The sequence below is a fragment of the Stegostoma tigrinum genome, chromosome 12 (genome assembly GCF_030684315.1).
Source record: "Stegostoma tigrinum isolate sSteTig4 chromosome 12, sSteTig4.hap1, whole genome shotgun sequence".
Lineage (NCBI taxonomy): Eukaryota > Metazoa > Chordata > Chondrichthyes > Orectolobiformes > Stegostomatidae > Stegostoma > Stegostoma tigrinum.
Genome location: NC_081365.1, coordinates 15317294 through 15341034, shown reverse-complemented (window position 1 = coordinate 15341034; position 23741 = coordinate 15317294). Strand labels below are relative to the sequence as shown.

At 42.5% G+C, this 23741-nt stretch overlaps 1 protein-coding gene across 1 annotated transcript in view; it reads right to left on the bottom strand.

Annotated features, from left to right (window-relative positions):
* The window catches only part of LOC125456840 (C2 domain-containing protein 2), a 56688-nt gene extending 38508 nt beyond the window's left edge, over nucleotides 1-18180 (bottom strand). The window contains exons 1-3 of the mRNA XM_048540284.2: nucleotides 17469-18180; nucleotides 5670-5765; nucleotides 212-331 (exon numbers count right to left, since the gene is read on the bottom strand). Of these exons, the coding sequence (XP_048396241.2) occupies nucleotides 212-331; nucleotides 5670-5765; nucleotides 17469-17774 (522 nt within the window). The 5' untranslated portion in view covers nucleotides 17775-18180. The remainder of the gene's footprint in view (nucleotides 1-211; nucleotides 332-5669; nucleotides 5766-17468) is intronic.
* Nucleotides 18181-23741: the final 5561 nt, after the last annotated feature.

Here is a 23741-nt window from a genome sequence, read left to right as displayed (position 1 = left end):
TCTTTGAGGAAAACCACATATATGAAGGGAAGTGAAAGAGAAACAGAAACAGAGACAGATATCCAAATGCAAATAAACAAGTATTCTCTATTATTAAAAAAAGGTCATACATGTGAAAACTGGAATTTCCCAAAGGAAGGGAGCTGGCCCCACTTCATGGTTGACAGCCTCCTTGAAATAAGAGTTGCTCATGATTCTTCATAGGTTGTACCTGAATATGAAGCGGAGACACTTGGATATGAAAAGATTCCAGTCTCATAGCAACAGGCGAGTCCTGGGTCACAGTGACAGAAAACTGAGCGTACTCTCCAGTCACTTGGCATCCAAAAACCTAAAATCAAATTCACACAACAAGTCTGATTGCAGAGTCTGCACCAAAGTCACTACGATTCCCATCAATTAGCATAAAATATACATGTCCTCACTCGCTGAACATGTATGACAGGAAGAGATGTGCGAGTCTTGATTTTTCTCTTTTGTTTGCCATTAATTACAGTTGTTACATAAGTGTACAACTTTTATAAGCAAACCCAGTTTGCTATTTTCCTCCCATCTCCCTTCAGCTGCACGTAAAAACTCATGTTTGCAATCACTGATAAGTCTCCGCGCAGTAACAGTTTGTCACGCAATGCAGAGCTGGCGCAAATGGAATGCAGTTACCAGGAGCAACATCTTCGCATTATTTTCTTCTTAGTTTTAGGGAGGAATACAGAATCAAATTGTCAATTTATTTGAAGTATTAATTCAGTACCTAGAAGATGATAAAACTCTTCGTCTCTTACTGTCCAGCAGCACAGTGAGTATTGCATTTATTAACCAAGCCATTATCAACAGATTTTTGTTTTTAAAATGCAAAAATAAGGTCAGACAGCATTTAGATGGACCATCAACACAGAATTTTCTGAGCTTTCCATGTGGCATTTAGTTTGGGAAGTGTTTAGCCATTTCCCAGCTTGTTTGCTCCATTTTTGTCCTTATAGCTACAACTCCAAAAAAAAATAATTTACAATCAGGACAATCACAAATCAACAATTAAAAATCGCCAGTTGTCGGCATCTCTAACACAAAACAGATAACACTGGTACAAATTCAAAGTTTAAACCTAATTGGGAGATGATCTGACAACAGCTCACACTACTCGTCCCCTCATCCACGATGTTATTGAAACTTTTCAGATTGATCCTAGTCTAAGAAAGCAGCCAGGCCTGCCATTGTGAAATGTGTGGAAAAATATCAGCACAGTGGCAATATCCTCACATTTATTATTAGTAGCAAAATGAATTTCATGCCTGTGCAAAACAAAATCCTAAGGTTGCCTGGGTAGGGAAAATCTAGGTGTGTTACAGTTGGCAAGGGAGCTGGGGAATAGGTTGGGGGGGGGGGGGGGGGCTGCTGTTGGTTATATGAGGTGTGGAGTTCAGCAACAGAAATGTCTGGGTTGGGGAGAAAAGACAGGGAGGAACAGACACAGACAGGCAAAGTGAGAGATGTCTAAGACCTCTACTCCTGATCATAAAAATTACTTACAGATTCATCAAGTCCGATCCTCTAAAGAGCATCCTACCGAAACACAGCCCCCTTAGCCCACATTTACCATGGCTGAACCACCTAGTCTGCATATCCCTGGACACTATGGACTATTTAGCATGGCCAATCCACCTAACCCGCACACAAGGAGAACATGCAGATTCCATACAGAGGGTCACCCGAGGGTGGAATCAAATCTGGGTCCCTGGCGCTGTGAAGCTGCAGTGCTAACCACTGAACCACCACTGTTCTGTGAAAACTTTTGGAAAAAACAATATCCACGTGTAGGCAGTGGGTGAGAACACCCAAAACAAGACTTACAGACAGCATTGCTGTGGGGTTAGGTATCTCCTCAGGTGGTAAAGGTGACAAGATCACAGTTTGCCAATACTCAGTCGTTTTCCAATTTAACTTTATAAATTATACATCATTTAATAATTCAGATAAAAGCATCCAGTCATTTCTCCTGCTGTCATCTTTACTGATTTGTACTTTAAGACACTAGAAGGAATCATGTTGCAGTAATAAATATAAAATGGAGTAAACATGATGGGAAATAGCGCAACAGGACCCAAACTAAACACCACATGGAAAGATAGAACATAGAACATAGAACAGTACAGCACAGGCCCTTGGGTCCACGATGTTGCGCTGACCTATTATCCTAAGATCAAACTACCCTGCATACGCTACATTTTACTGTCATCCGTGTGCCTCTCCAAGAGTTGCTTAAAAGTCTCTGACTCCACTACCACTGCCAGCAGCACATTCCACATGGCCACCACTCTGTGTAAAGAACCTCCCCTATACCTTCCTCCAATTACCTTAAAATTATGCCCCCTCGTAAATGCCATTTCCACCCTGGGAAAAAGTCTCTGGCTATCCATCATCTTGTACACCTCTATCAGGTCACCTCTCATCCTTCTTTGCTCCAATGAAAAAATTTGCTTCCTCAACCTTTCCTCATAAGTCCTGCCCTCCAATCCAGGCAGCCAAATTTCCCTGAATCCCATGTCTCCTCACTTTCTGAATGAGCCTACCATGTGGAACCTTATCAAGTGCCACGCTAAAATCTATATACACCACATCCACTGCTCTGCTTCAAATGCGTTTTGTCACATCTACAAAGAATTCAATAAAGCTTGTGAGGCATGATCTGCCCCTCACAAAGCCATACTGACTATTTAAAATTGTAAATTTCAAATTGCAAACATCAGTGGATTATCTGTCTGAAACCAGAATCTCATATAATGCGTGGCTATATCACACAGTGATCAGCTTCCTTAACAAGTTTCAAAAAAGAATGAAACAAGTCAATGTTATTTTACCGACAGGCCATGTGCCACAGAAATTGGTTGTACGTTCTTTTGTATGAAACTGCTGCATTGTGAAATGATTGCATGCGATATGGAACAAATCATCTTTACAGAGAAGATGCCATAATTATTTGATTAATATTTCACCCCTTTATCCCATCTGTCTAAGTCATGTCGAGTACAAGCATTTACAATACACACTGGAAAGGAACTGGATGATACTGACACTCCCCCAGCAGGGAGAAAGCTAATCTATCCCAGTGAGTATACGATGAAGGTTTGAGGAATTATAGGAACAGAAGGAATTCAGCCACTTGAGCACGTACCATCTTCTGACTATATCGTGGTTGATTTGTGACATCGAGCTAGATTTATCCAACTTGGTACAAAAAGCTGCAATGCACTCAGGCAACAAGACTCAGTTTTGTAAGGACTAACTGTTCCAGCATTGACAAGTTTATCCTGGAAAGTGGAACAGCGCTCCAGATTCTTAATCCTCTTTGTGAGAAAAAATAATGCTTCCTTACAGAAGTTATCATAAAATCCTGATGCTCTCCCACCCTGATTCCTCCAAAGCAAACTGCAGCAAAGCCTTTTGAACATTTTAAACACCTCAATCAGGTCAAAATTCAAACTTCAATATGCAAGGTTAGACAAGCCAGGTCTGTTCAACTTGTCCACAAAAGCAAACCCCTGTAATTAGTAACAAATTGTTTCCATTGAACAGGAATGGGGAGATAAATGTAGAATTGTTAAAATCACAAACAAAAAGAGTAGTTGAAATGTGAAACACTGCCAAAAATGTTCAAGCAACTTCAATAATTCTCTCAGAGGTTGACGGGCGCTTGAGAAAAAGGTTAAAAACAGAAATGGGGAGCCAGCTAGAGAGAAGGAAGACATTAACAGCCCTACATGGATAAAATTGGCAGACTTACAGAGCAACCAGTCCAACCTGTCTCTGCCTCCCTAACCGGTTCTTCCTCTCACCCATCCCTTCCTCCCACCCCCAGCCGCACCCCCAGCTACCTACTAACCTCATCCCACCTCCTTGACCTGTCCGTCTTCCCTGGACTGACCTATCCCCTCCCTACCTCCCCACCTACACCCTCTCCACCTATCTTCTTTGCTCTCCATCTTCGGTCCGCCTCCCCCTCTCTCCCTATTTATTCCAGTTCCCTCCCCCCATCCCCCTCTCTGATGAAGGGTCTAGGCCCGAAACGTCAGCTTTTGTGCTCCTGAGATGCTGCTTGGCCTGCTGTGTTCATCCAGCCTCACATTTTATTATCTTGGAATCTCCAGCATCTGCAGTTCCCATTATCTCTCAGACTTACAGAGCGTGCCCAGTTTCTCTGGTGCAACATTCTACAATGAGTCCTGTGGGAACTCAAGCTAACTGGTAGAGCCCGGAGAATTAATTAACGACATTCAGGGGGGAAAAAAAAATCTTTTGAGTTTAAATAACCACAAAACAGTCAAGCACAGTACTGGGATGGAGAATGTTTACATAAGAACATCACTGGCTCGGTCAAGATATTACAGCTCCACATTTTTTTTTGAAAAATGCTTTCAACAAAAAACCAACACACTGTTTCACATTAATTGTATGTTTGTGTGATAACTCCTGTTCACACAAGTGACTCAAATTACTCGAGGACACAATGAAAGCATGTGTAGCCAATCACAAAGCTCATCAGAAGTCGTAAACTGGAAACAAACGCTAAGGTTGCCATAGCTCAGTGGAGGATTTTGATCATTTCCCATTTACATCTTAATTTCCGGTCACGGCAGGAATACATAACCATTGCCAGTTTTACTGCTGCTTCCCAGAATATATGGAGTTTGGATTCATAACCGAAATATTCTAATAAGAGGTTCCTCAGCAGCCACTGAGAACAAAATAGTCCAAGCATGTATGCTCAGAAACATTTGAAGGGGAGGAAAGTAAAATGACAAAAATAAAACAAAACACTTCAGGCAATTACTTCAATGGTAGTTTTGCTGGAAAGTCAATCAAGCTTCCTGAAAACCTGGCTCACTCCGATTACAAAATGGCCAGATGGATAAGTTCATCTCCAGAACAATTAATCAGGCTATACATTAAAAATTCCAAAGCTCATATTCATTACAATTCAAACTAATAAAAGGGATGATTTGACCTAATTTTGTCAAAGCTTGGCTTACAACTTTCCTTAATAGTTTGGGATTCAGGAGTCAGCCACATTAATTATATTTACTTCAGCAAGACGTTTCCACTGGGGGAAGGAATTTACAATGGTTGCCATATTCAAATAATTTAGTTTCAAGGTGAATGAACTAAGTAAAGTCACCCAATCTCAGAAGGCCACAGGGCTGCTCCCTCATTAGAGGGTGGTTTAACCTGAGGGTAAATCACACAAAGCAAGGAGGCAGGACCTTCTTGGTAACCAGGGAATTGGAGGACACTCTTGGCATCACTCAGCATGACAAACCAGCTGTAAAGCCAACCAAGCTAACCAACCCTTAAAATATAGTCAATTCAAGACAAGCAATATCCTACAACTCTTACTGAACTCAGTCATCAAACAGATTATCACAGGGCCACAGAATCATTTAACATCTTTAAAAACCATCAAAATATGTCAGTCAATGCCATCCCAGTAACCAAGGTTGACTTCATATCAGGTAATTACAAGCTTAACGGTTGTCCAACTATATGTCTATAATTTTGATCGGAACGAAAGACAATTTTAGGGCGTACATTCATTTTTGCTGCTTCATGGCTCTGTGTTGGGAACACAACACATGCTATGATGGACAGAAAAATCTTTGCACACCGTATTTACTCACCAAGTGTCGGTCTGATTTGATAACGCTGGTAATCTGACTCAGAACAAGGGGAGATGAATGTGGGCCGACGTTATCAACACTGAGTTGCAACGAACTCTGTAAAACAAAGTGAATTGCCATTTATTTGACAAGTAGATTACTTTTAACCTTGAGGCACTTTGGTTTGTTATTGTTTTTAGGCTTTTCTTACAAAAAAATGCAAATTTTAAAAACATTGGCATTAGGGAAGAAATTGAGTTGAACAAATGTTAAATGTTTTGTGACATGCTTTCTTTTGATCAATAATAGGTTTGTAACTATTTACATAGTGTTTCCAATGGTGTTTAGCTGTGTGGAGACATCTCAAGTTAAGCAACCCGAGGATGAAACCCAAAAGTTGTAGCATTGATTTGACAAAGTAATTTCTTTGCAAATTCACACAAATATTCTTGATTAAGCCCCAAGGAACACCCACAGTAACCTCTCCTCTTATTAAATAAATTCAGCCCTCAGGTCACTTGAGGATCTTTATGAATTTGCTGTAACTCAGCCAATCTGGAAACAGATTAGCTGGCAGTTGTAACAATTTCTTAATTTGAAAACAACTGGAATAAAAGGGGAAAGACAAAAAATATTTCATGGGCCTTTCACCTCTTGGCTAAAACTCAGCTGTGACTTTAGAAAAACATTTGTTCTTCCATGGGGTAGTTGCCATGCGTTGCCAGCAAAGCAGGCATTCACGAACGAGATGGGTTTTCACAGTGAGTTTTATACTCCAAATTTCAAAATACAGTCAGCTGCCATGTGCTACCTCTCAGCCGCAGAGTGCTTGCTCGGGTGGCGCAAAGACAACCCTTTGAGACAGATGCAAAGAGTGGTCTACAAATTTGATAATCTCACTGAAAGGCATCAGGGTTACAAAACCTTACTTTGTGCAGAATGTGTGAGAGATAATGGGAACTGCAGATGCTGGAGAATCCAAGATAATAAAACCTTTGTGCAGAATGTGGCCATTTTACCCATTGTGCTTACGATGGCCTCTTTGAAGGAAGAATCTAAACATACTCACCCCCACCACTCACTACTCTTTCCCCATGGATCCAACGCAGTAGGGCTAGTTGAGGAAACAAAGATGTCACACTGCGATTACTTTCTTAAAATTAGAGTAGAGTGAGCTTATTCTGCATCATCTAATTGTGCTATACTTGAACAAGGTGCGTCCTTGATGCAGACACTTGGTAGTCGAAAGAAAGCAGCACTTACACAAGGAGAGGAAAGGCAACACAAACCAACTTTAAATGGCATCAGTTAAACCAAAGGTTTCAAAATTACATTCTGATATTTAACAAAATGTCTCTGTAAATACAAAAGGTTCTACTAAAATGATCTCTCAAAAAAAAAGTTGTCACTAAATTCAAGGAGCTTAGGAACTCCCAGAAGCAAAACATTTAATAATTCGTCTGAGAAACTAATAGGCAGATTACAACACCAGACTCTAACAGAATCATCAAATGGGCTCTTTCTGTAGTGTAACAATTTGGCCCATATATCTGTTCCAGCCCTGTGCAACAGCACTCGTTTACTTTCACCTATGTCTCCTTGGGTAACGAGACAGGAGTAAAATGATCCAATTCCTTCCTAAAAGCCTCAATTAAGTCTATCTCTGCCCACTCTCAGGCACTCTATTACAGGTCACAACGACTTGTTATACAAAGAAAGGACTTCCTCATAGCCCACTGCTGAAATCACCAATCATCTTAAACACCTGTCTTTTGGCTCTTGATCCTTCAACCAAAGGGAAGAGTTTTGCCTCATCTGCTGTCCTCTGTTCCTCTGTCCAGACAGCTCATAAGTTTGAATGCCTCAAATCTTTCACTCTTCAGTCCTGGCCACTCCAATCTAACTGGACAAACAAAGTCCCTCACCACTGACTCAAATCTTTTCCGTACTTTCCAAACCAAAAGCTTTCAAGTCTCCTATTAAATGCAATGCCCAGTTGAGGATGAATTGGTGCATCATAAAAAGGTATAGCATAAAGTATAAATTTTTGTATTCTCTCTCTACGACATACCTTAAACAGCTTTTTCAAACTGTTCCAGGCCACTTTCAATGGCCAATTTCCTGTAAAGATTGAGCTTGACTTGTAACTGAACCACCCAAGCTTGTGGCGCTTTCTGCATGCTTGCACAGAAGTCAACTTGCTGTGGTCCAAGTCCAGACACTGACAGAATGATAGAACAGCAGTCCATTGTCCCCCTCCACGGAGGATTCAGCTCATGGTGTCCACATACTACAAAATGTGATGTGAAAGCTTTCACCTCACTGGTGCAGTGCTCCACCAATCCACCCCATGATATGACAACTTGGCGTCGACACAGAAAACAGACTGAGCCCACGAGTTGAGATGAATAAGAGAGGAGGAGTCAAGAGAAAATGAGCGAGATTCTTAATGAGTACTTTGCGTCAGTATTCACTGCAGAGAGGGACATGATGGATGCTGAGGTTAGGGATAGATGTTTGATTACTCTAGGTCAAGTCAACATAAGGAGGGGGAAGTGTTGGGCATTAGGGTGGACAAGTCCCCAGGTGCAGATGGGATCTATCCCAGGTTACTGCGGGAAGTGAGAGGGGGAATAGCTGGGGCCTTAACAGATAGCTTTGCAGCATCCTTTTGAGCACAGGTGAGGTCCCAGAGGACTGGAGAATTGCTAATGTTGTCCCCTTGTTTAAGAAAGGTAGAAAGGATAATCCAGGAAATTATAGACTGGTGAGCCTGACGTCAGTGGTGGGGAAGCTGCTGGACAAGATACTGAGGGATAGGATCTATTTACATTGGGAAGAAAATGGGCTTATTAGTGATAGGCAACATGGTTTTGTGCAGGGAAGGTCATGTCTTACCAACTTGATAAGAATTCTTTGAGGAAGTGACAAAGTTGATAGATGAAGGAAGGGCTGCAGATGTCATATACATGGACTTCAGTAAGGCATTTGATAAGGTTCCCCATGGTAGGCTGATGGAGAAAGTGAAGTTGCATGGGGTCCTAGGTGTACTAGCTAGACGGATAAAAACCTGGCTAGGCAACAGGAGACAGAGGGTAGTAGTGGAAGGCAGTTTCTCAAAACGGAGAACTGTGACCAGTGGTGCTCCGCAGGGATCCGTTGTTTGTTTGTGATATACATAAGCGATTGGGAGGAAGGTATAGATGGTCTGCTTAGCAAGTTTGCAGATGACACTAAGATTGGTGGAGTAGCAGATAGTGAAGGGGACAGTCGGAGAATGTAGCAAGATACAGATAGATTGGAGAGTTGGGCGGAGAAATGGCAGATGGAGTTCAATCCGGGCAAATGCAGTGTAATGCATTTTGTAAGATCTAATTCAAGAGCAAACTATATGGTAAGTGGATGTGTCCTGGGGAAAACTGATGCACAGAGAGATCTGGGTGTTCAGGTCCATTGTACCCTGAAAGTGGCAACACACGTCGATAGTGGTAAACGCGGCATATGGCATGCTTTCATTCATCGGACGGGGTATTGAGTACAAGAGTGGGCAGGTCATGTTGCAGTTGTATAGAACTTTGGTTCGGCCACATTTAGAGTACTGTGTGCAATTCTGGTTGCCACATTACCAAAAGGATGTGGATGCTTTGGAGAGGGTGCAGAGGTGGTTCATCAGGATGTTGCCTGGTATGGAGGGTGCTAGCTATGAAGAGAGGTTGAGAAGATTCGGATTATTTACATTAGAAAGACGGAGATTGAGGGGGGACCTGATTGAGGTCTACAAAATCATGAGGGGTATAGACAGGGTGGATAGCAAGAAGCTTTTTCCACTCCAGAATGGGGGCCTCAATTACTAGGGGTCACGATTGCAAGGTGAGAGGGGAAAAGTTTAAGGGAGCTATGTGTGTAAAATTCTTTACACAGAGGGTGGTGGGTGTCTGGAACGCGTTTCCAGCAGAGGTGGTAGAGATGGGCACAAAAACATCATTTAAGATACATGAGTGGGCAGTGAGCAGAGGGATACAGATCATTGGAAAATAGACAACAGGTTCAGATGGAGAATCTGGATCGGTACAGGCTTGGAGGGCTGAAGGGCCTGTTCCTGAGCTGTAATTTTCTTTGTTCTTGGAGTGTGTAGCAGCAGTATTGGAGAAAATCCATAAAAGACTGCAGGAAGCTCCCTACACAGCCCAGGGAAGCATCTGTGAAGAAGGAGGCAGAGGCACACGGTCATAGTTAGACGACAAGTTGCAGGCTATATTTTTAATTTACTCATGGTATGTGGGCATCGCTGGCTCGGCTAGCATTTATTGTCCCTCCTTCGTTCCCCTTGAGAAGGTGGAGGCAAGCTGTTAAATGTTAATGAAAATCATCAGAATGGACTCAGATCCTCTAGAAGACATCTGAATCTGTATGTTTTGTTCTCTGAATGTTTTTTAAAAAGTGTCACAGAAAACAGTTCAAAAGATATTCACTATGCTTAATACTGGGATGAAGGGGCTGTCTTATCAAGAACTATTAAGCAGGTGAAGTGTTCATTCGTTAGAGTTTAGAAGAATGATGGGTTGTCTTACAGAAACATAAAAGATTGAGCGGATTTGAAAGGGTAGACGTTGAGGAAAAGTTTCCACTTGTGGGGAATCTCAAACTAGGAGAAATTAAAGAACAAGAGAACAATTATTTCAAACCAAGGCGTGAGGGAACTGCTTCTCCAAGTTAGTAGTCGATGTCCCGGATTGCCAGGAGAGCTCAGTTGTGGAGACTAGCTCACTAGAAGTATTTTAAGGGTGATGATCAGCTGGTGCAAAAGAGGAGTTGAGGCCTGGGCCCAGTTGAGCTTATTTAATGGAGCGGCATGCTTGAGCGACCACAAGGCCTACTCTTGCCCCTAGATAACAAAGTGTGGAGCTGGATGAAGACAGCAGGCCAAGCAGCATCTCAGGAGCACAAAAGCTGACGTTTCGGGCCTAGACCCTTCATCAGAGAGCTATCTGATGAAGGGTCTAGGCCCGAAACATCAGCTTTTGTGCTCCTGAGATGCTGCTTGGCCTGCTGTCTTCATCCAGCTCCACACTTTGTTATCTTGGATTCTCCAGCATCTGCAGTTCCCATTATCTCTCTACTCTTGCCCCTATTTAGGTTTTTAAAGTTGAGGTGATAGGAGAGAAGCTTTCAAAAATCACGTCGGCCTGGACAGAAAACACGGAGAAACTGTTCCTGCTCATAAACAATTACAGAACTAAATGACACAAACTAAAAATTCTTTGCAAAAGAAACAAAATGTTCTTTTTAAACAGTGAGTAATTAAGGCGTGGAATGCACTGCCTAGAAGTGTGGTGGAGGCAGGCTGAAATTGAGGCATTTAAGGGGGCACCGACCACAGAAACTGGGAACAGGAATAGGCTGTTCGGCCCCTTGAGCCTCCTCTGCCATTCAACAGGATGATGGCTGATCTGAGTCTGGGTTTGAAGCCAGCAACATGGACCAGTGTGGGACTGCACCCATAACGTTCACAATGGAACGCCAAGCTCTCTATCATCTGAGATAATCAGCCACCACACTGGTAGATTATTTAAATAGTGCAGGGCTATAGAGAAAAGGCAGAAGATTGGCAAATTAAAAAGCCCAAAGCCCAGAAAGCCACTGCAGACAATGATGGACCGAATGGCCGCCCGCTATCCCATAACAATTGTGTGATACAGCCTCAAGTCTGCTTTACCATCCAATAATGTTATGGCTGTTGTTTGTGTTTTAAAGCCCACATTTCCATCTACCCTCAATAAACTAGTTGGTCAACTTGAAAGAGTTCAGAAAATATTTACAAGATTACTGTTGGGGTTGGGGGGTTTGAGCTATTGGGAGAGGCTGAATATGCTGGGGCTATTTTCCCTGGAGTGTCAGAGGCTGAGGAGTGGTTTATAAAATCATGAGGGGTGTGGATAGGTTAGCATACGCTTAAGGTGAGAGGGTTAAGATTTTAAAAAGGGACCTCGGCAGAGGGGGGGTGCGTCTGTACTATAAGCTTCCAGAAGAAGGGAGAGGGGCTGGTAAATGACAACATTTAAAAGGTATCTGGATGGGTATATGAATAGGAAGAGTTTAGAGGGATATGGGCCAAATGGGACTAGATTAATTTCAGATATCTGGTCATCATTGGACTGACAGGTCTGTTTCCGCCCTGTATGACTGACTAATTTCGTGACCAGTAACATTGTAATACATATCACAATGCTTTTGTGCTGCAACAACTTGTGTTTCCAAAGCTATGCAGGGGCCAACCTTACGTTTATCAAACCCTCTTATCAATACAGTTTGGTCTGCTCTTAAATCAAAATTGAACAGCAATTATTTTGCTTTTTTTTTAGTAACAATGGATGAAAACAGCTTCAAAATCATGAGGTACAGAGAGAGAGGAGGGAAACTGTTAGGCTTTGCAAATAGATACACACTGCTATGAATACTTGAAGTTACCAGGTTACAAAAGTAGCTATCACTAAATCAAAACTTGAAGAAATGCAACTCATCATACTGTGACAAACAACCAGAGAGAAAGAGAAAGAGAAAAACAGAGGTAGAATATTGAATCTCAATGCGCTCACCCATACAATTGTTGGTCCAGAGAACAGATTAAGTATATTGCCCAATACACATCATTACAGGTGAAGACAAACCTCAGTTATGAGGAGACAGCGGGCTTTCGAACAACTTTAACCACAGCATAATCGGGAATGAAGGATTGGAGAAAGTGGGATTGCATCACAGCCTGGAAGATAGTATGTTACCTTCTCTTCCAGCCTGATTAAATTCTGGGTATTTCATCACCCCAGTCAGTTAGGAGTCATTTCAACGATAGCCTGTTATATATGCACACATGCAAACATCCAAAAGGAACAGCGACTCCAACACAGACACATGAACATGGACTTTGACATAACATAGCTCATCTTATCAGCTAGCTCAGAAAGTTTTCCTAATAAAAAAAAAAATCGGAAAGCGTAAACTCTAGGGTCATACGTTCCCTTCCAGGGCAGGAATTGGGTTCAATTTCAGGCTGTGAACCTACTTTAGACACCAACTCATCACAAAGGGTTGGGCTGATGTCTGACTGGGCTGGGAGCTAGGATCATCGTTTGATCAAGCAGACCAGGGTAGGAATGGAGGTGGGATTGGAGCAGGTCTATTCGCCATCTTGTCTCGGCTCCCATTCCAATTGGAAAAGGGATAATCCCCACCTTTACTTATGGGAAATGGCCATATCACAGGTGACAGTGGAAAAAAAGCAATGTAAACATTCAGATTAAAAATGAGACGACATAGATCATCTCCTCACCTCTGTTGTTAGTTTCTATCCTGTGGACAGCAGCTCATTGAGGTACAATCCTATCAACAAGCATTCATCAACTAGTCTACATGACCGAACTTAGTGTACAGTAATAGTACACCATTCAACTCAAAACAAACTAGGGACTTTCATTCTTCATAAGATTCGGTACAGTACTATTTAGTCCCAGAGCTATCTGGGGTGTACAGAATATTTGAAATGTTACCACAAAAGTGTTATATTCCAAACATTAGCCAACAACGTATCCATTCACTATCATTGAAAATGTTAGCATGTCTCAGAAGGGCTAAATGGTCTACTCCTGTTCTCACCTTCTTCTAGTTATATGTTTGTTTCTGTAATCCATAGGCAGTTTACAGCTGAAGCCCTTAACTACAACCACTATTACTGGCAACAAACGATATGTGAAACACAACTGAGGGATTAGGTGACAGCCAGATCATTCTGTACAGCAATGTTTAACCCACCACATAAAATTTCATACTTTATCCACTACTCGTTTCATTTTGGTGTGCCAGTCCCTCAGCAACAAAAAGGTACCCTCGCTGCTGTGGATTCTTCTGTCTTCCAAGTCTAGGGGCATCAGTGACTGTGAAGGCACACAGCTACACCACGAACAAATGGCGTTCTTGATTCAGTGTAGAAAGCCAATGCATTTTTCTTATTCCTCTCCTGCGCTGCAGAGAGCACAAGGTACCATCCCTCTCTGATTCATCAAAGGAATCATTAATGGTTACAGCAGAGGTTCACTGGGTGAAGAAGCAAACGGTCCAGCAGCATTACGAAGGTAGCTCACATCCTTCGATGCTCAGCTTGCCTTTCCACCTGCTTTTATATTTAAAAAAAAACTGAAGCGCCATCCATTCTAATGGTCAAGGCTGGCAACAAGGCGGAAAGAAAAGAAAAAAAGTCAAGTGAAAGAAGAACAGAAAATGCTGGAGAAACTCAGCAAGTCGAGCAGCATTCGTGAGAGAAAACAGAGTCACCAACTCAGGCTAATGACCTTCCGCAAGAACGGAAGAAGTCGGAGTTTCTCACATGAGGTCAAAGCCCGGAAGAAGGATCAGACAGGGAGCAGGGAGTGGCAAGAGATAGAAAAACAGAAGGGAAGGTTGATTAAAGGTCGGGGCGGGAGTGATTAGAACAAGAAACCCAAGTGGGTAGATGACACATGGTTTACTTATGATAAGACTGGATAATTGCAAGAGGAAGGGATATGTCAAGCCAAGTTTTACAGCCCTGGAGAAATAAGACAGAAATCCGTCACAAATGTCAATACTACATGAACAGAATAAAGGATTCAAGGAGAAGAGGAAATGAAGCAACAAATTTGGATTTTGGCCTACAGTACATCACCTTTCCAGAAATCAACACACCAAGAAGGATAAAACAAATTCTTAATATTTTAGAAACCAATAAACTATCTAACACATACAGACACTTGAAAGATTACTTTTTTCTTTAAACTCATGGCTGGAAATCATTGATCATCACAGTAATCTCTTTTCACTGCATGATTTAAACTTTTCCCATGAGTTTTCTCATAAGAACAAAAACTTATTTATTTAGCATCTTCAGGTACAAACTGACTACAAGGCGTGAGAGCATTAAATACATAGCTATAGAGTCATAGAGATGTACAGCATGGAAACAAACCCTTCGGTCCAACTTGTCCGTGCTGACCAGATATCCGAAATTAATTTAGTCACAAATCCAACATTTGGCCCATATCCCTCCAAACCCTTCCTATTCGTCTATCCATCCAGATGCCTTTTAAATGTTGTAATTGTACCAGCCTCCAGCACTTCTTCTGGCAGCTCATTCCAGACACGGACCACCATCTGTGTGAAAAAGTTGCCCCTTTTGTCCTTTTTAAATCTTTTCTCTCTCACTTTAAGCCTATGTCCTCTAGTTTTAGATATCTCCACCCAGGGAAAATAGCCTATTCACCCTATCCATGCCCCTCATGATTTTTATAAACTTCTGTAAGGTCCCCCCTCAGCCTCCAACACTCCAGGGAAAATGGCCCCAGCCTATTCAGCTCTCCATGTAGCTTAAACCGTCCAACCCTGGCAACATCCTTGTGAATCTTTTCTGAATCTTTTCAAGTTTCACAATGTACCTCCTATAGTACAGAGGCCAAAATTGAATGCAGTACTCCAAAAGTGGCCTAACCAATGTCCTGTACAGCTGCAACATGATCTCCCAACTCCTGTTCTCAATGCACTGACCAGTAAAGGCAAGCATAACAAACATCTTCTCTACAATCCTATCTACCCGAGAGTCCACTTTCAAGGAACTGTGAACCTGCACTCCAAGGTCCCATTGTTTAGGAACACTCCCCAGGACCTTACCATTAAGTGTATAAGTCCTGCCCTGACTTGCCTTTCCAAAAGGCAGCACCTCTTATTTATCTAAACTTCATCTGCCACTCCTCAGCCTTTTGGTTTATCTGATCAAGATCCCATTGTATTCCGAGGTAACCTTCTTCCCTGTCCATTACACCTCTTATGCTGGTGTCATCTGCAAACTTACTAACCATGTTAGAATGTTATTAGTCTTCTATAGTAAGGAAAGAAAGCAGACAGAAATGTCCCCTCTTGATGATAATTTTGAGAAATAAATATGGACAACGAAACTCCCGGGTTTTGCCTCAAATAGAATTAGATCATGCTGTCTAATAAAACAGCACTACAATATCTCAAGATAATAAAATATGAGGCTGGATGAACACAGCAGGCCAAGCAGCATCTCAGGAGCACAAAAGCTGACGTTTCGGGCCTAGACCCTTCATCTACAATATCTCATATGTAAGAGAGAACTATAAGAAGAGTAACATTCTCTTTGCACTGAAGTGTCAGCTTTTACGTTACATTTAAGTTGTCATGGCTCACGAGCCCAGAATTTACTGAATTAAATACTCCAGTGGGGCAAGCTGGCAGTTCAGGTAAGGGTCACTTACTTTGCAAACTGATTATAAGCTAACGACATCTCCTTTCTCTACATCATAAAATTGGCATAATACTATGGACAGAAATAAAAAAACTACAGCAGCTAATTTCAAATGTTGAGATGTGCTGCTTTTGTTTTCCTTATGATGACTTATCATTTTGAAATTGATCCTATTATTTAAGGACATGGGCTAGAAGTAGCTGTTCTTTAGCGTTACACACTTCATGCATAATGTTCACTCCACGTGCAATATGACTGGGAAGTTCGAAAAATATGATGTTTTAAGAACCACATGAACATTTGGTGAAGTTCTACATTTCAACTGAATTTCTCACAGAATATCTCGCTATAGCAACCCTCACATACAGGGTCACCCACAAAAACCCATTTCTACTTTCCAATCAGGAACATGCTTTTATTCATAAGAAATCTGCTATGTAAACCATCAGTCACTGTACATATAATGGCATAAAATCTTCCTTACATAGCACCTATTCCCCCATATGGAGTAGGAATCAGGATTTAGGGATTGAGATTAAGAATCTCAATTGATAGAGCAGGAGGACAAGTTCCTCAAAGCAAACTGCAGTGCCATCCACCACCTGGGCAAGATATAAATAAGTGCTTCATTTGCAAATGGTGACCAACATTTCTGGTCTTACATATGTACAGTTTATGACAAAAAAGGTCCCCTGCTCTGCAGGAAGTTACTTCTTTGGTCAATGAAAGAATAAAACAAAACAAAAAAAAACAAAGAAATACTGGAAATCTGGGTCAAAAACATATGACAACTATTGGGAAGACATCACAATGCATGCTACCTCAAAAACCAAAAACTGCTCGACATTTAACACCAGCCGAGAGGTGACACTGCATAATTACTAATCTAGAAGCTGGTGGACTAATACCACCACGGCAACTGGGGCAATATTTTAAAAATCCAAAATAAAACTGGTATCTGCAATGGCCTAGTGGTATTATCACTGGACTCTTAAGCCAGAGGCACAGATAATGTTCTGGGGACTGGGGTTTAAATTCCACCACAGTAGATAGTGGAATTTGAATTCAATAAAATGAATTGCAAATCTAACGATGACAATGAATCCAACGAAACTGCCATCCTTACCTGGTCTGGCCGACACATGACTCCAGGCCTACAGCAATACTGTTAAGTCTTAATTGCCCTCTGGGCAATAAATGCTGGCCTAGCCAGTGACATACTCATTTTATGAATGAATAAATAAAAATAAACTGCAATTAAGATAGCCACCCACAAATAATCTCACACACCATTCACTGTGCTCAAATGTGAAATCACATATCCCAAGAATGGTTAAGTATATACCAAGTTCAAAATACTCACTTCTACAAACTCTTCCACATCATTATAGTTTCAGCATACTTAAATCAAAGCTCATTACACTCATACACCCAAGTGTCGATCTTTCTCCATCAGATACTGGTCAACCAGCTTCACCAACTCTATCCTCAGCAAGTAAATCAGGTTAAGTGCAGAGACATGAACTCACCCCATGCTTTGCAACTGCCTCATTGAGAGCAGTGAGCCAGGCCTTCTTCCATTCACGGTTCCAGCTTTCCAAGGACAGCACCCAGGAGAGGAGACCAGCTGCCCCCAAACAGAGATCACTCAGCGGAGCACCTGCTGTAGCCCCAGTTTTGGGGACGGTCTTACCCTTGCCCCAGGAAGGCCCTGAGACCCACTGAAGACCATACATCACCAGTGTGAGGACTGAGGCCACAAATAAAACAAACAGCCCAACCCATTTGAGCCCATCCAAGAAACCGGGCTCCATCCCAACAGCCAAATCAGACATGCCAAGCAGCAAGAAAGAGTATACACACCTATGGATCTATCAGATACTGCACATTTTAAAAATATTTTAAATACTTTGCCAAATTGGAGGCATGTCTTTAAAAACTGAACAAAACAGGGTCAAACCTCTGAAAACTAAGTAGCTCAACTAATCACAAAAGAAAGTTATTATTTTTAAAAACACGGAGTTCGATCCCTTGATGTGCGTTTCACTTTCAGCCCTTTCTTACTAAATCCATTCTCCTTGTGAAAGGGACAGAGGCCTACACCACACAGCTCAATCCCCGGTCACAATTACCGGCCGCATACGACCACACAACGAGCAGGCCGGAACCCCAGAGCACATTTACAGTGCAGACAGACAGAGACAAGCAGTGAACCTGCTACCTCCACATCCCCAACTCCGACTCCACTCTCCAGGCATTTGTTGGGGGTGGAGCCAATCCAAACCCCTCCCCAGAACTTCTTAAAGCAGCACTGACCCAAAAACCAGCTCTCCACTGCCCAAACCATACAATCTCACTCTGTCCCTGCCCTTCACTCTCCATCTATTTCTCTCTTTATTTATCTACATTTTTTTGTTTGGCTATCGATTTATCTAGCTCTTTCTCCCTCTCTCTATCTATCTCTCCCTGTCTATTTATCTATATCTGTTTCTTTACCTCTCTATTTTTCTGTACTTTTCTACCTCTCTCCCTCTATTCATGTCTTTTTAACCGTATCAATCTCTTTATTGATTCCTATTTCTCTTTCCCTTTCTGTCCTCGCAGTATCTATAATTATCTTTTTCTCTGTTTATTTCTCTGCATATCTTTCTACTCTTCTATCTTTGTTTGTTTATTTTTTGATACCTGTGTCTCCCACTCTGTCTCTTTATCTATTTTTCTCACTCTATCTCTGGCTGTTTTTCTATCAACATCAACTGCTCCTCTATTTCATTCTACTTGTATCTCTCTGTCTATTTCTGTCTATATATCTGTATATCTATTTCGCTATTTTCTCTGAATCCTCTATCTTTTTACTTATCTATCTTGCTCTATCCATCTTTATTTCTAAGTCTCTGTATTTTTATATCTGTCTTTATTTGTCTGTATCTCTCTGCCTATCCTCTTTCTCCAAACTTATCCATCTCTATCTCTTACTGTCACTCTGTATAACAGTCATTTCCTACTTTTTTACTTATCTTGCTATTCATATTTCTATCCATACATTTTATCAGTCTACCTATTAGCAACTACTTGCATTCATGTAGCACCTTCAATGTAATAAGAGATTTCAAAAAGGAACATTTTAATGCAAAGCTTAAAGGATGCAAAAAATGTGGAGAGATTTCGGTTTAAGGCACAAGTAGCTGAAAGAATAACCATCAAAAATGAAATGACTTAAATAAGATAATAAAATGTGAGGCTGGATGAACACAGCAGGCCAAGCAGCATCTCAGGAGCACAAAAGCTGACGTTTCGGGCCTAGACCCTTCATCAGAGAGGGGGATGGGGGGAGGGAACTGGAATAAATAGGGAGAGAGGGGGAGGCGGACCGAGGATGGAGAGTAAAGAAGATAGGTGGAGAGAGTGTAGGTGGGGAGGTAGGGAGGGGATAGGTCAGTCCAGGGAAGACGGACAGGTCAAGGAGGTGGGATGAGGTTAGTAGGTGGCGGGGGGTGCGGCTTGGGGTGGGAGGAAGGGATGGGTGAGAGGAAGAACCGGTTAGGGAGGCAGAGACAGGTTGGACTGGTTTTGGGATGCAGTGGGTGGGGGGGAAGAGCTGGGCTGGTTGTGTGGTGCAGTGGGGGGAGGGGACGAACTGGGCTGGTTGAGGGATGCAGTAGGGGAAGGGGAGATTTAGAAACTGGTGAAGTCCACATTGATACCATATGGCTGCAGGGTTCCCAGGCAGAATATGAGTTGCTGTTCCTGCAACCTTCGGGTGGCATCATTGTGGCAGTGCAGGAGGCCCATGATGGACATGTCATCAAGAGAATGGGAGGGGGAGTGGAAATGGTTTGCGACTGCCATTTACAATCCGACCCCACCACCCAAGACATTTTTCCATCCCCTCCCCTGTCTGCTTTCCGGAGAGACCACTCTCTCCGTGACTCCCTTGTTCGCTCCACACTGCCCTCCAACCCCACCACACCCGGCACCTTCCCCTGCAACCGCAGGAAATGCTACACTTGTCCCCACACCTCCTCCCTCACCCCCATCCCAGGCCCCAAAATGACATTCCACATCAAGCAGAGGTTCACCTGCACATCTGCCAATGTGGTATACTGCATCCACTGTACCCGGTGCGGCTTCCTCTACATTGGGGAAACCAAGCGGAGGCTTGGGGACCGCTTTGCAGAACACCTCCGCTCAGTTCGCAAAAAACAACTGCACCTCCCAGTCGCAAACCATTTCCACTCCCCCTCCCATTCTCTTGATGACATGTCCATCATGGGCCTCCTGCACTGCCACAATGATGCCACCCGAAGGTTGCAGGAACAGCAACTCATATTCCGCCTGGGAACCCTGCAGCCATATGGTATCAATGTGGACTTCACCAGTTTCAAAATCTCCCCTTCCCCTACTGCATCCCTCAACCAGCCCAGTTCGTCCCCTCCCCCCACTGCACCACACAACCAGCCCAGCTCTTCCCCCCTACCCACTGCATCCCAAAACCAGTCCAACCTGTCTCTGCCTCCCTAACCGGTTCTTCCTCTCACCCATCCCTTCCTCCCACCCCAAGCCGCACCCCCCGCCACCTACTAACCTCATCCCACCTCCTTGACCTGTCCGTCTTCCCTGGACTGACCTATCCCCTCCCTACCTCCCCACCTACACTCTCTCCACCTATCTTCTTTACTCTCCATCCTCGGTCTGCCTCCCCCTCTCTCCCTATTTATTCCAGTTCCCTCCCCCCATCCCCCTCTCTGATGAAGGGTCTAGGCCCGAAACGTCAGCTTTTGTGCTCCTGAGATGCTGCTTGGCCTGCTGTGTTCATCCAGCCTCACATTTTATTATCTTGGAATCTCCAGCATCTGCAGTCCCCATTATCTCTGACTTAAATAAGAGGCTAGAATTAGGTAAGTGCAGATACCGTGAAGTTGTCTTTTTATGTATTTATCTTCATATCAGTTTACCTCGGTTTGTTGATCTGTCTCCTGTTTTGTGTGTCTATGGATTAATCTGCTGATCCATTTATTTATCTGTGGATGTTGATCTCTCCTCTTCAGTATGTTTATTTCCTTATCCACCTCTGCCTGTCTATCAGTCCATCTGATGTGTCTGCGAGGTATTTGTCTGTATATCATAAGATGTTATAGCAATGCATTGTCAAATAGATTTGATATAGGTACAGAAAAATCATGAGGAGTTTGGACAGGATGAAAGAGGGAAATAAGGCTCCTATTGGTCAAAGTATCAAGAACAAAGGTGTACAGACTTAAAGTGATTGGGGGGAGAAAAGCAATCAAGACATGAGACACAACAACTGGTTTGAATTGCAATGCATTGCCTGAAAGTGTGGTCGAAGCAAGTTCAGTTGAGCAGTTCAGTAGGGAATTAGACCTTAGGTGAAAAGGAAGATTGCATAGGGCCACAGAGAGCAGGTTAGGAAGTGGCACTTGATGACTTGCTCCTTCAGAGCAGTAGTACAGACACAATGAACTAAATGACCTCCTTCTATCCTGTAGCCATTCTGTGATTCAATAATCTGTTGCTTCTACTGCAAGTTAATGATCCAAAGGTAATACTCAGAGAAAAACAGATTTTCTAAGGCCATAGCCAATACCATCAAAACGTTACATTGTGTTTGTCTGGATAAAAATGGTGCTTGTACATCAAAGTGTGAACTGTTGTGAGATATACTTGAAAGATTTGATTTGACATTGCACAAATGATCATTTGTTTCTAAACATCATCCTCAGAAGTCATGACACAGAGCCTTGGCGATCGGTGTAGCTCGCTCTTACGCTGTTTATATTATTCGTAAAGGTTAAGTGTCACTAATCGCATGCAATGTGTTGTAGTGATATGATTGAGCAAATATATTTCTCTATTTCTGGATTAAAACTTTTTAAAACTTTGCGAGTGGAAACATCTTCTCCACATCTACTCCATCCAGGCCTCTCAGTATTCTGTAAGTTTCGATCAGAACCCCCCTCATCCTTCTAAACTCCATTGAGTGCAGACCCAGAGTCCTCAATTGCTCCACATATGACAAGCCCTTCATCCTTGGAATTAATCTTGTAAGTCTCCTGTTGACACCCTCCAATGCGAGCATGTCCTTCCTTAGAAACAGAGCCCAAAACTGCTCACAATATTCCAAATGTGGTCTGACCAGAGCCTTATACAGCTTCAGCAGTACATTTCTGCTGTTGTAATCTAGTCCTCTTGAAATGAATGCTAACATTGCATCTGTCTCCCTAACTACCAACTGAACCTGCACTTTAACCTGAAGACAATCCTGGATGAGGGAAAAAGTCCCATTGTTCTTCAGAAGCCTTTTTAAAACCTTTCCCACTTTAGAAAATAGTCTACATCTCTATTCCTCCTACCAAAGTGCATAACCTCACACTTTCTCACATAGTATTGCATCTGCCACTTTGCCTACTTTCCTAGCCTGTCCCAGTCCCTCTGCAGCCCCGCTCCTTCCTCAACACTACCTATCCCTCCACCTATCTTTGTGTTATCTGCAAACTGAGCAATAATGACTTCAGTTCCTTTGTCCAGATCTTTAATGTATAACATGAATAACAGTGGTCCCAGCACAAACTCCACTAGTCACTAATTGCCATCCTGATAAAAAGACCCCATTTATCTCCCATCTCTGCTTTCTGCCAGTCAGCCAATTCTTTATCCATGGCGATACTTTGTCCCTAACACCATGAGCTCTTATCTTATTTTGGCATGGCACCTTGTCAAAGGCCATCTGGAAATCCAAACAGAACACATCCACTGCCCCTCCTTTCTCTAACTTGCTCATTACCTCCTCAAAGAATTCTAACAGATTTGTCAGGCATGGCAGCCCTTTGACAAAGTGTGTTGACTCAGCCCTATTTTACCATGCACTTCCAGAACTCAGTAATATCCCTTCTAATAGTGGTCTGTAAAAGCTTACCTACAACCAAGGTCAGGCTAACTGGCTTACAGTTTGCTGTCCTTTGTCTCCCTCCCTTCTTTAACAATGGTGTTACATTAGCCATATTCCAGTCTACTGGAACCGTCCCTGATTCCAGTGATTCCTGAAAGATCACCATCCATGCCTCTACAAACTCCAGAGCCATCTCTTTCAGATGTCTTATCCCTACTGATGGGCACTACACTCACCACTGCATCCTGACTAGCTTGAACTAGGAGATTTTGAGGGGGCAAAAAGTTCACTCAGAGGGTTATGGAATTCACTTCCTAAAAGGCTGGTAAAGTTGGGAATCTTCAGAGCGTTTATGAACTATGCAGATGGCCCAAGTATTTAAAAATTGGAATGGAACAGATGAATGTTTGATCACCATCCAAAGAGAAAAAATAAGTTTAAAAATCAGTAATACCTGGAAATGAACTGGTCATACAGGAACACTTCCGAGGTACAAAAAATAAGGTGGACCAGTATACTACATTCACAAGTTTTGCCATTTTTTCCCTTTCTGATATGATGGGCCGAGCGGTCTTTACCTACACTGTAAAAAAAACTCAACAAATGTGTGCAGCATCCTCTCCCCGTTATATTTTTCAATCAAGTCGCTTCCTCTCGCTGTTATAAATTCCACTGAATACAAACAAAACAAAACAAACAGCAAGTGCTGAAGATCTGAAACAAAAATAGAAATTGCTGGGCAGAGTCAGCAGGCTTGGCAGCATCGGTGGAGAGAATTCAGAGCTGAAGTTTTGAATTCAGTGACCATTTTCCAGAACCAGAACTTTTGTTTTTTGTTCCCGTGAATGCAAGCTTATCTTAATTTTGTCTGTGGAACGGATGAAGATGAACCAGT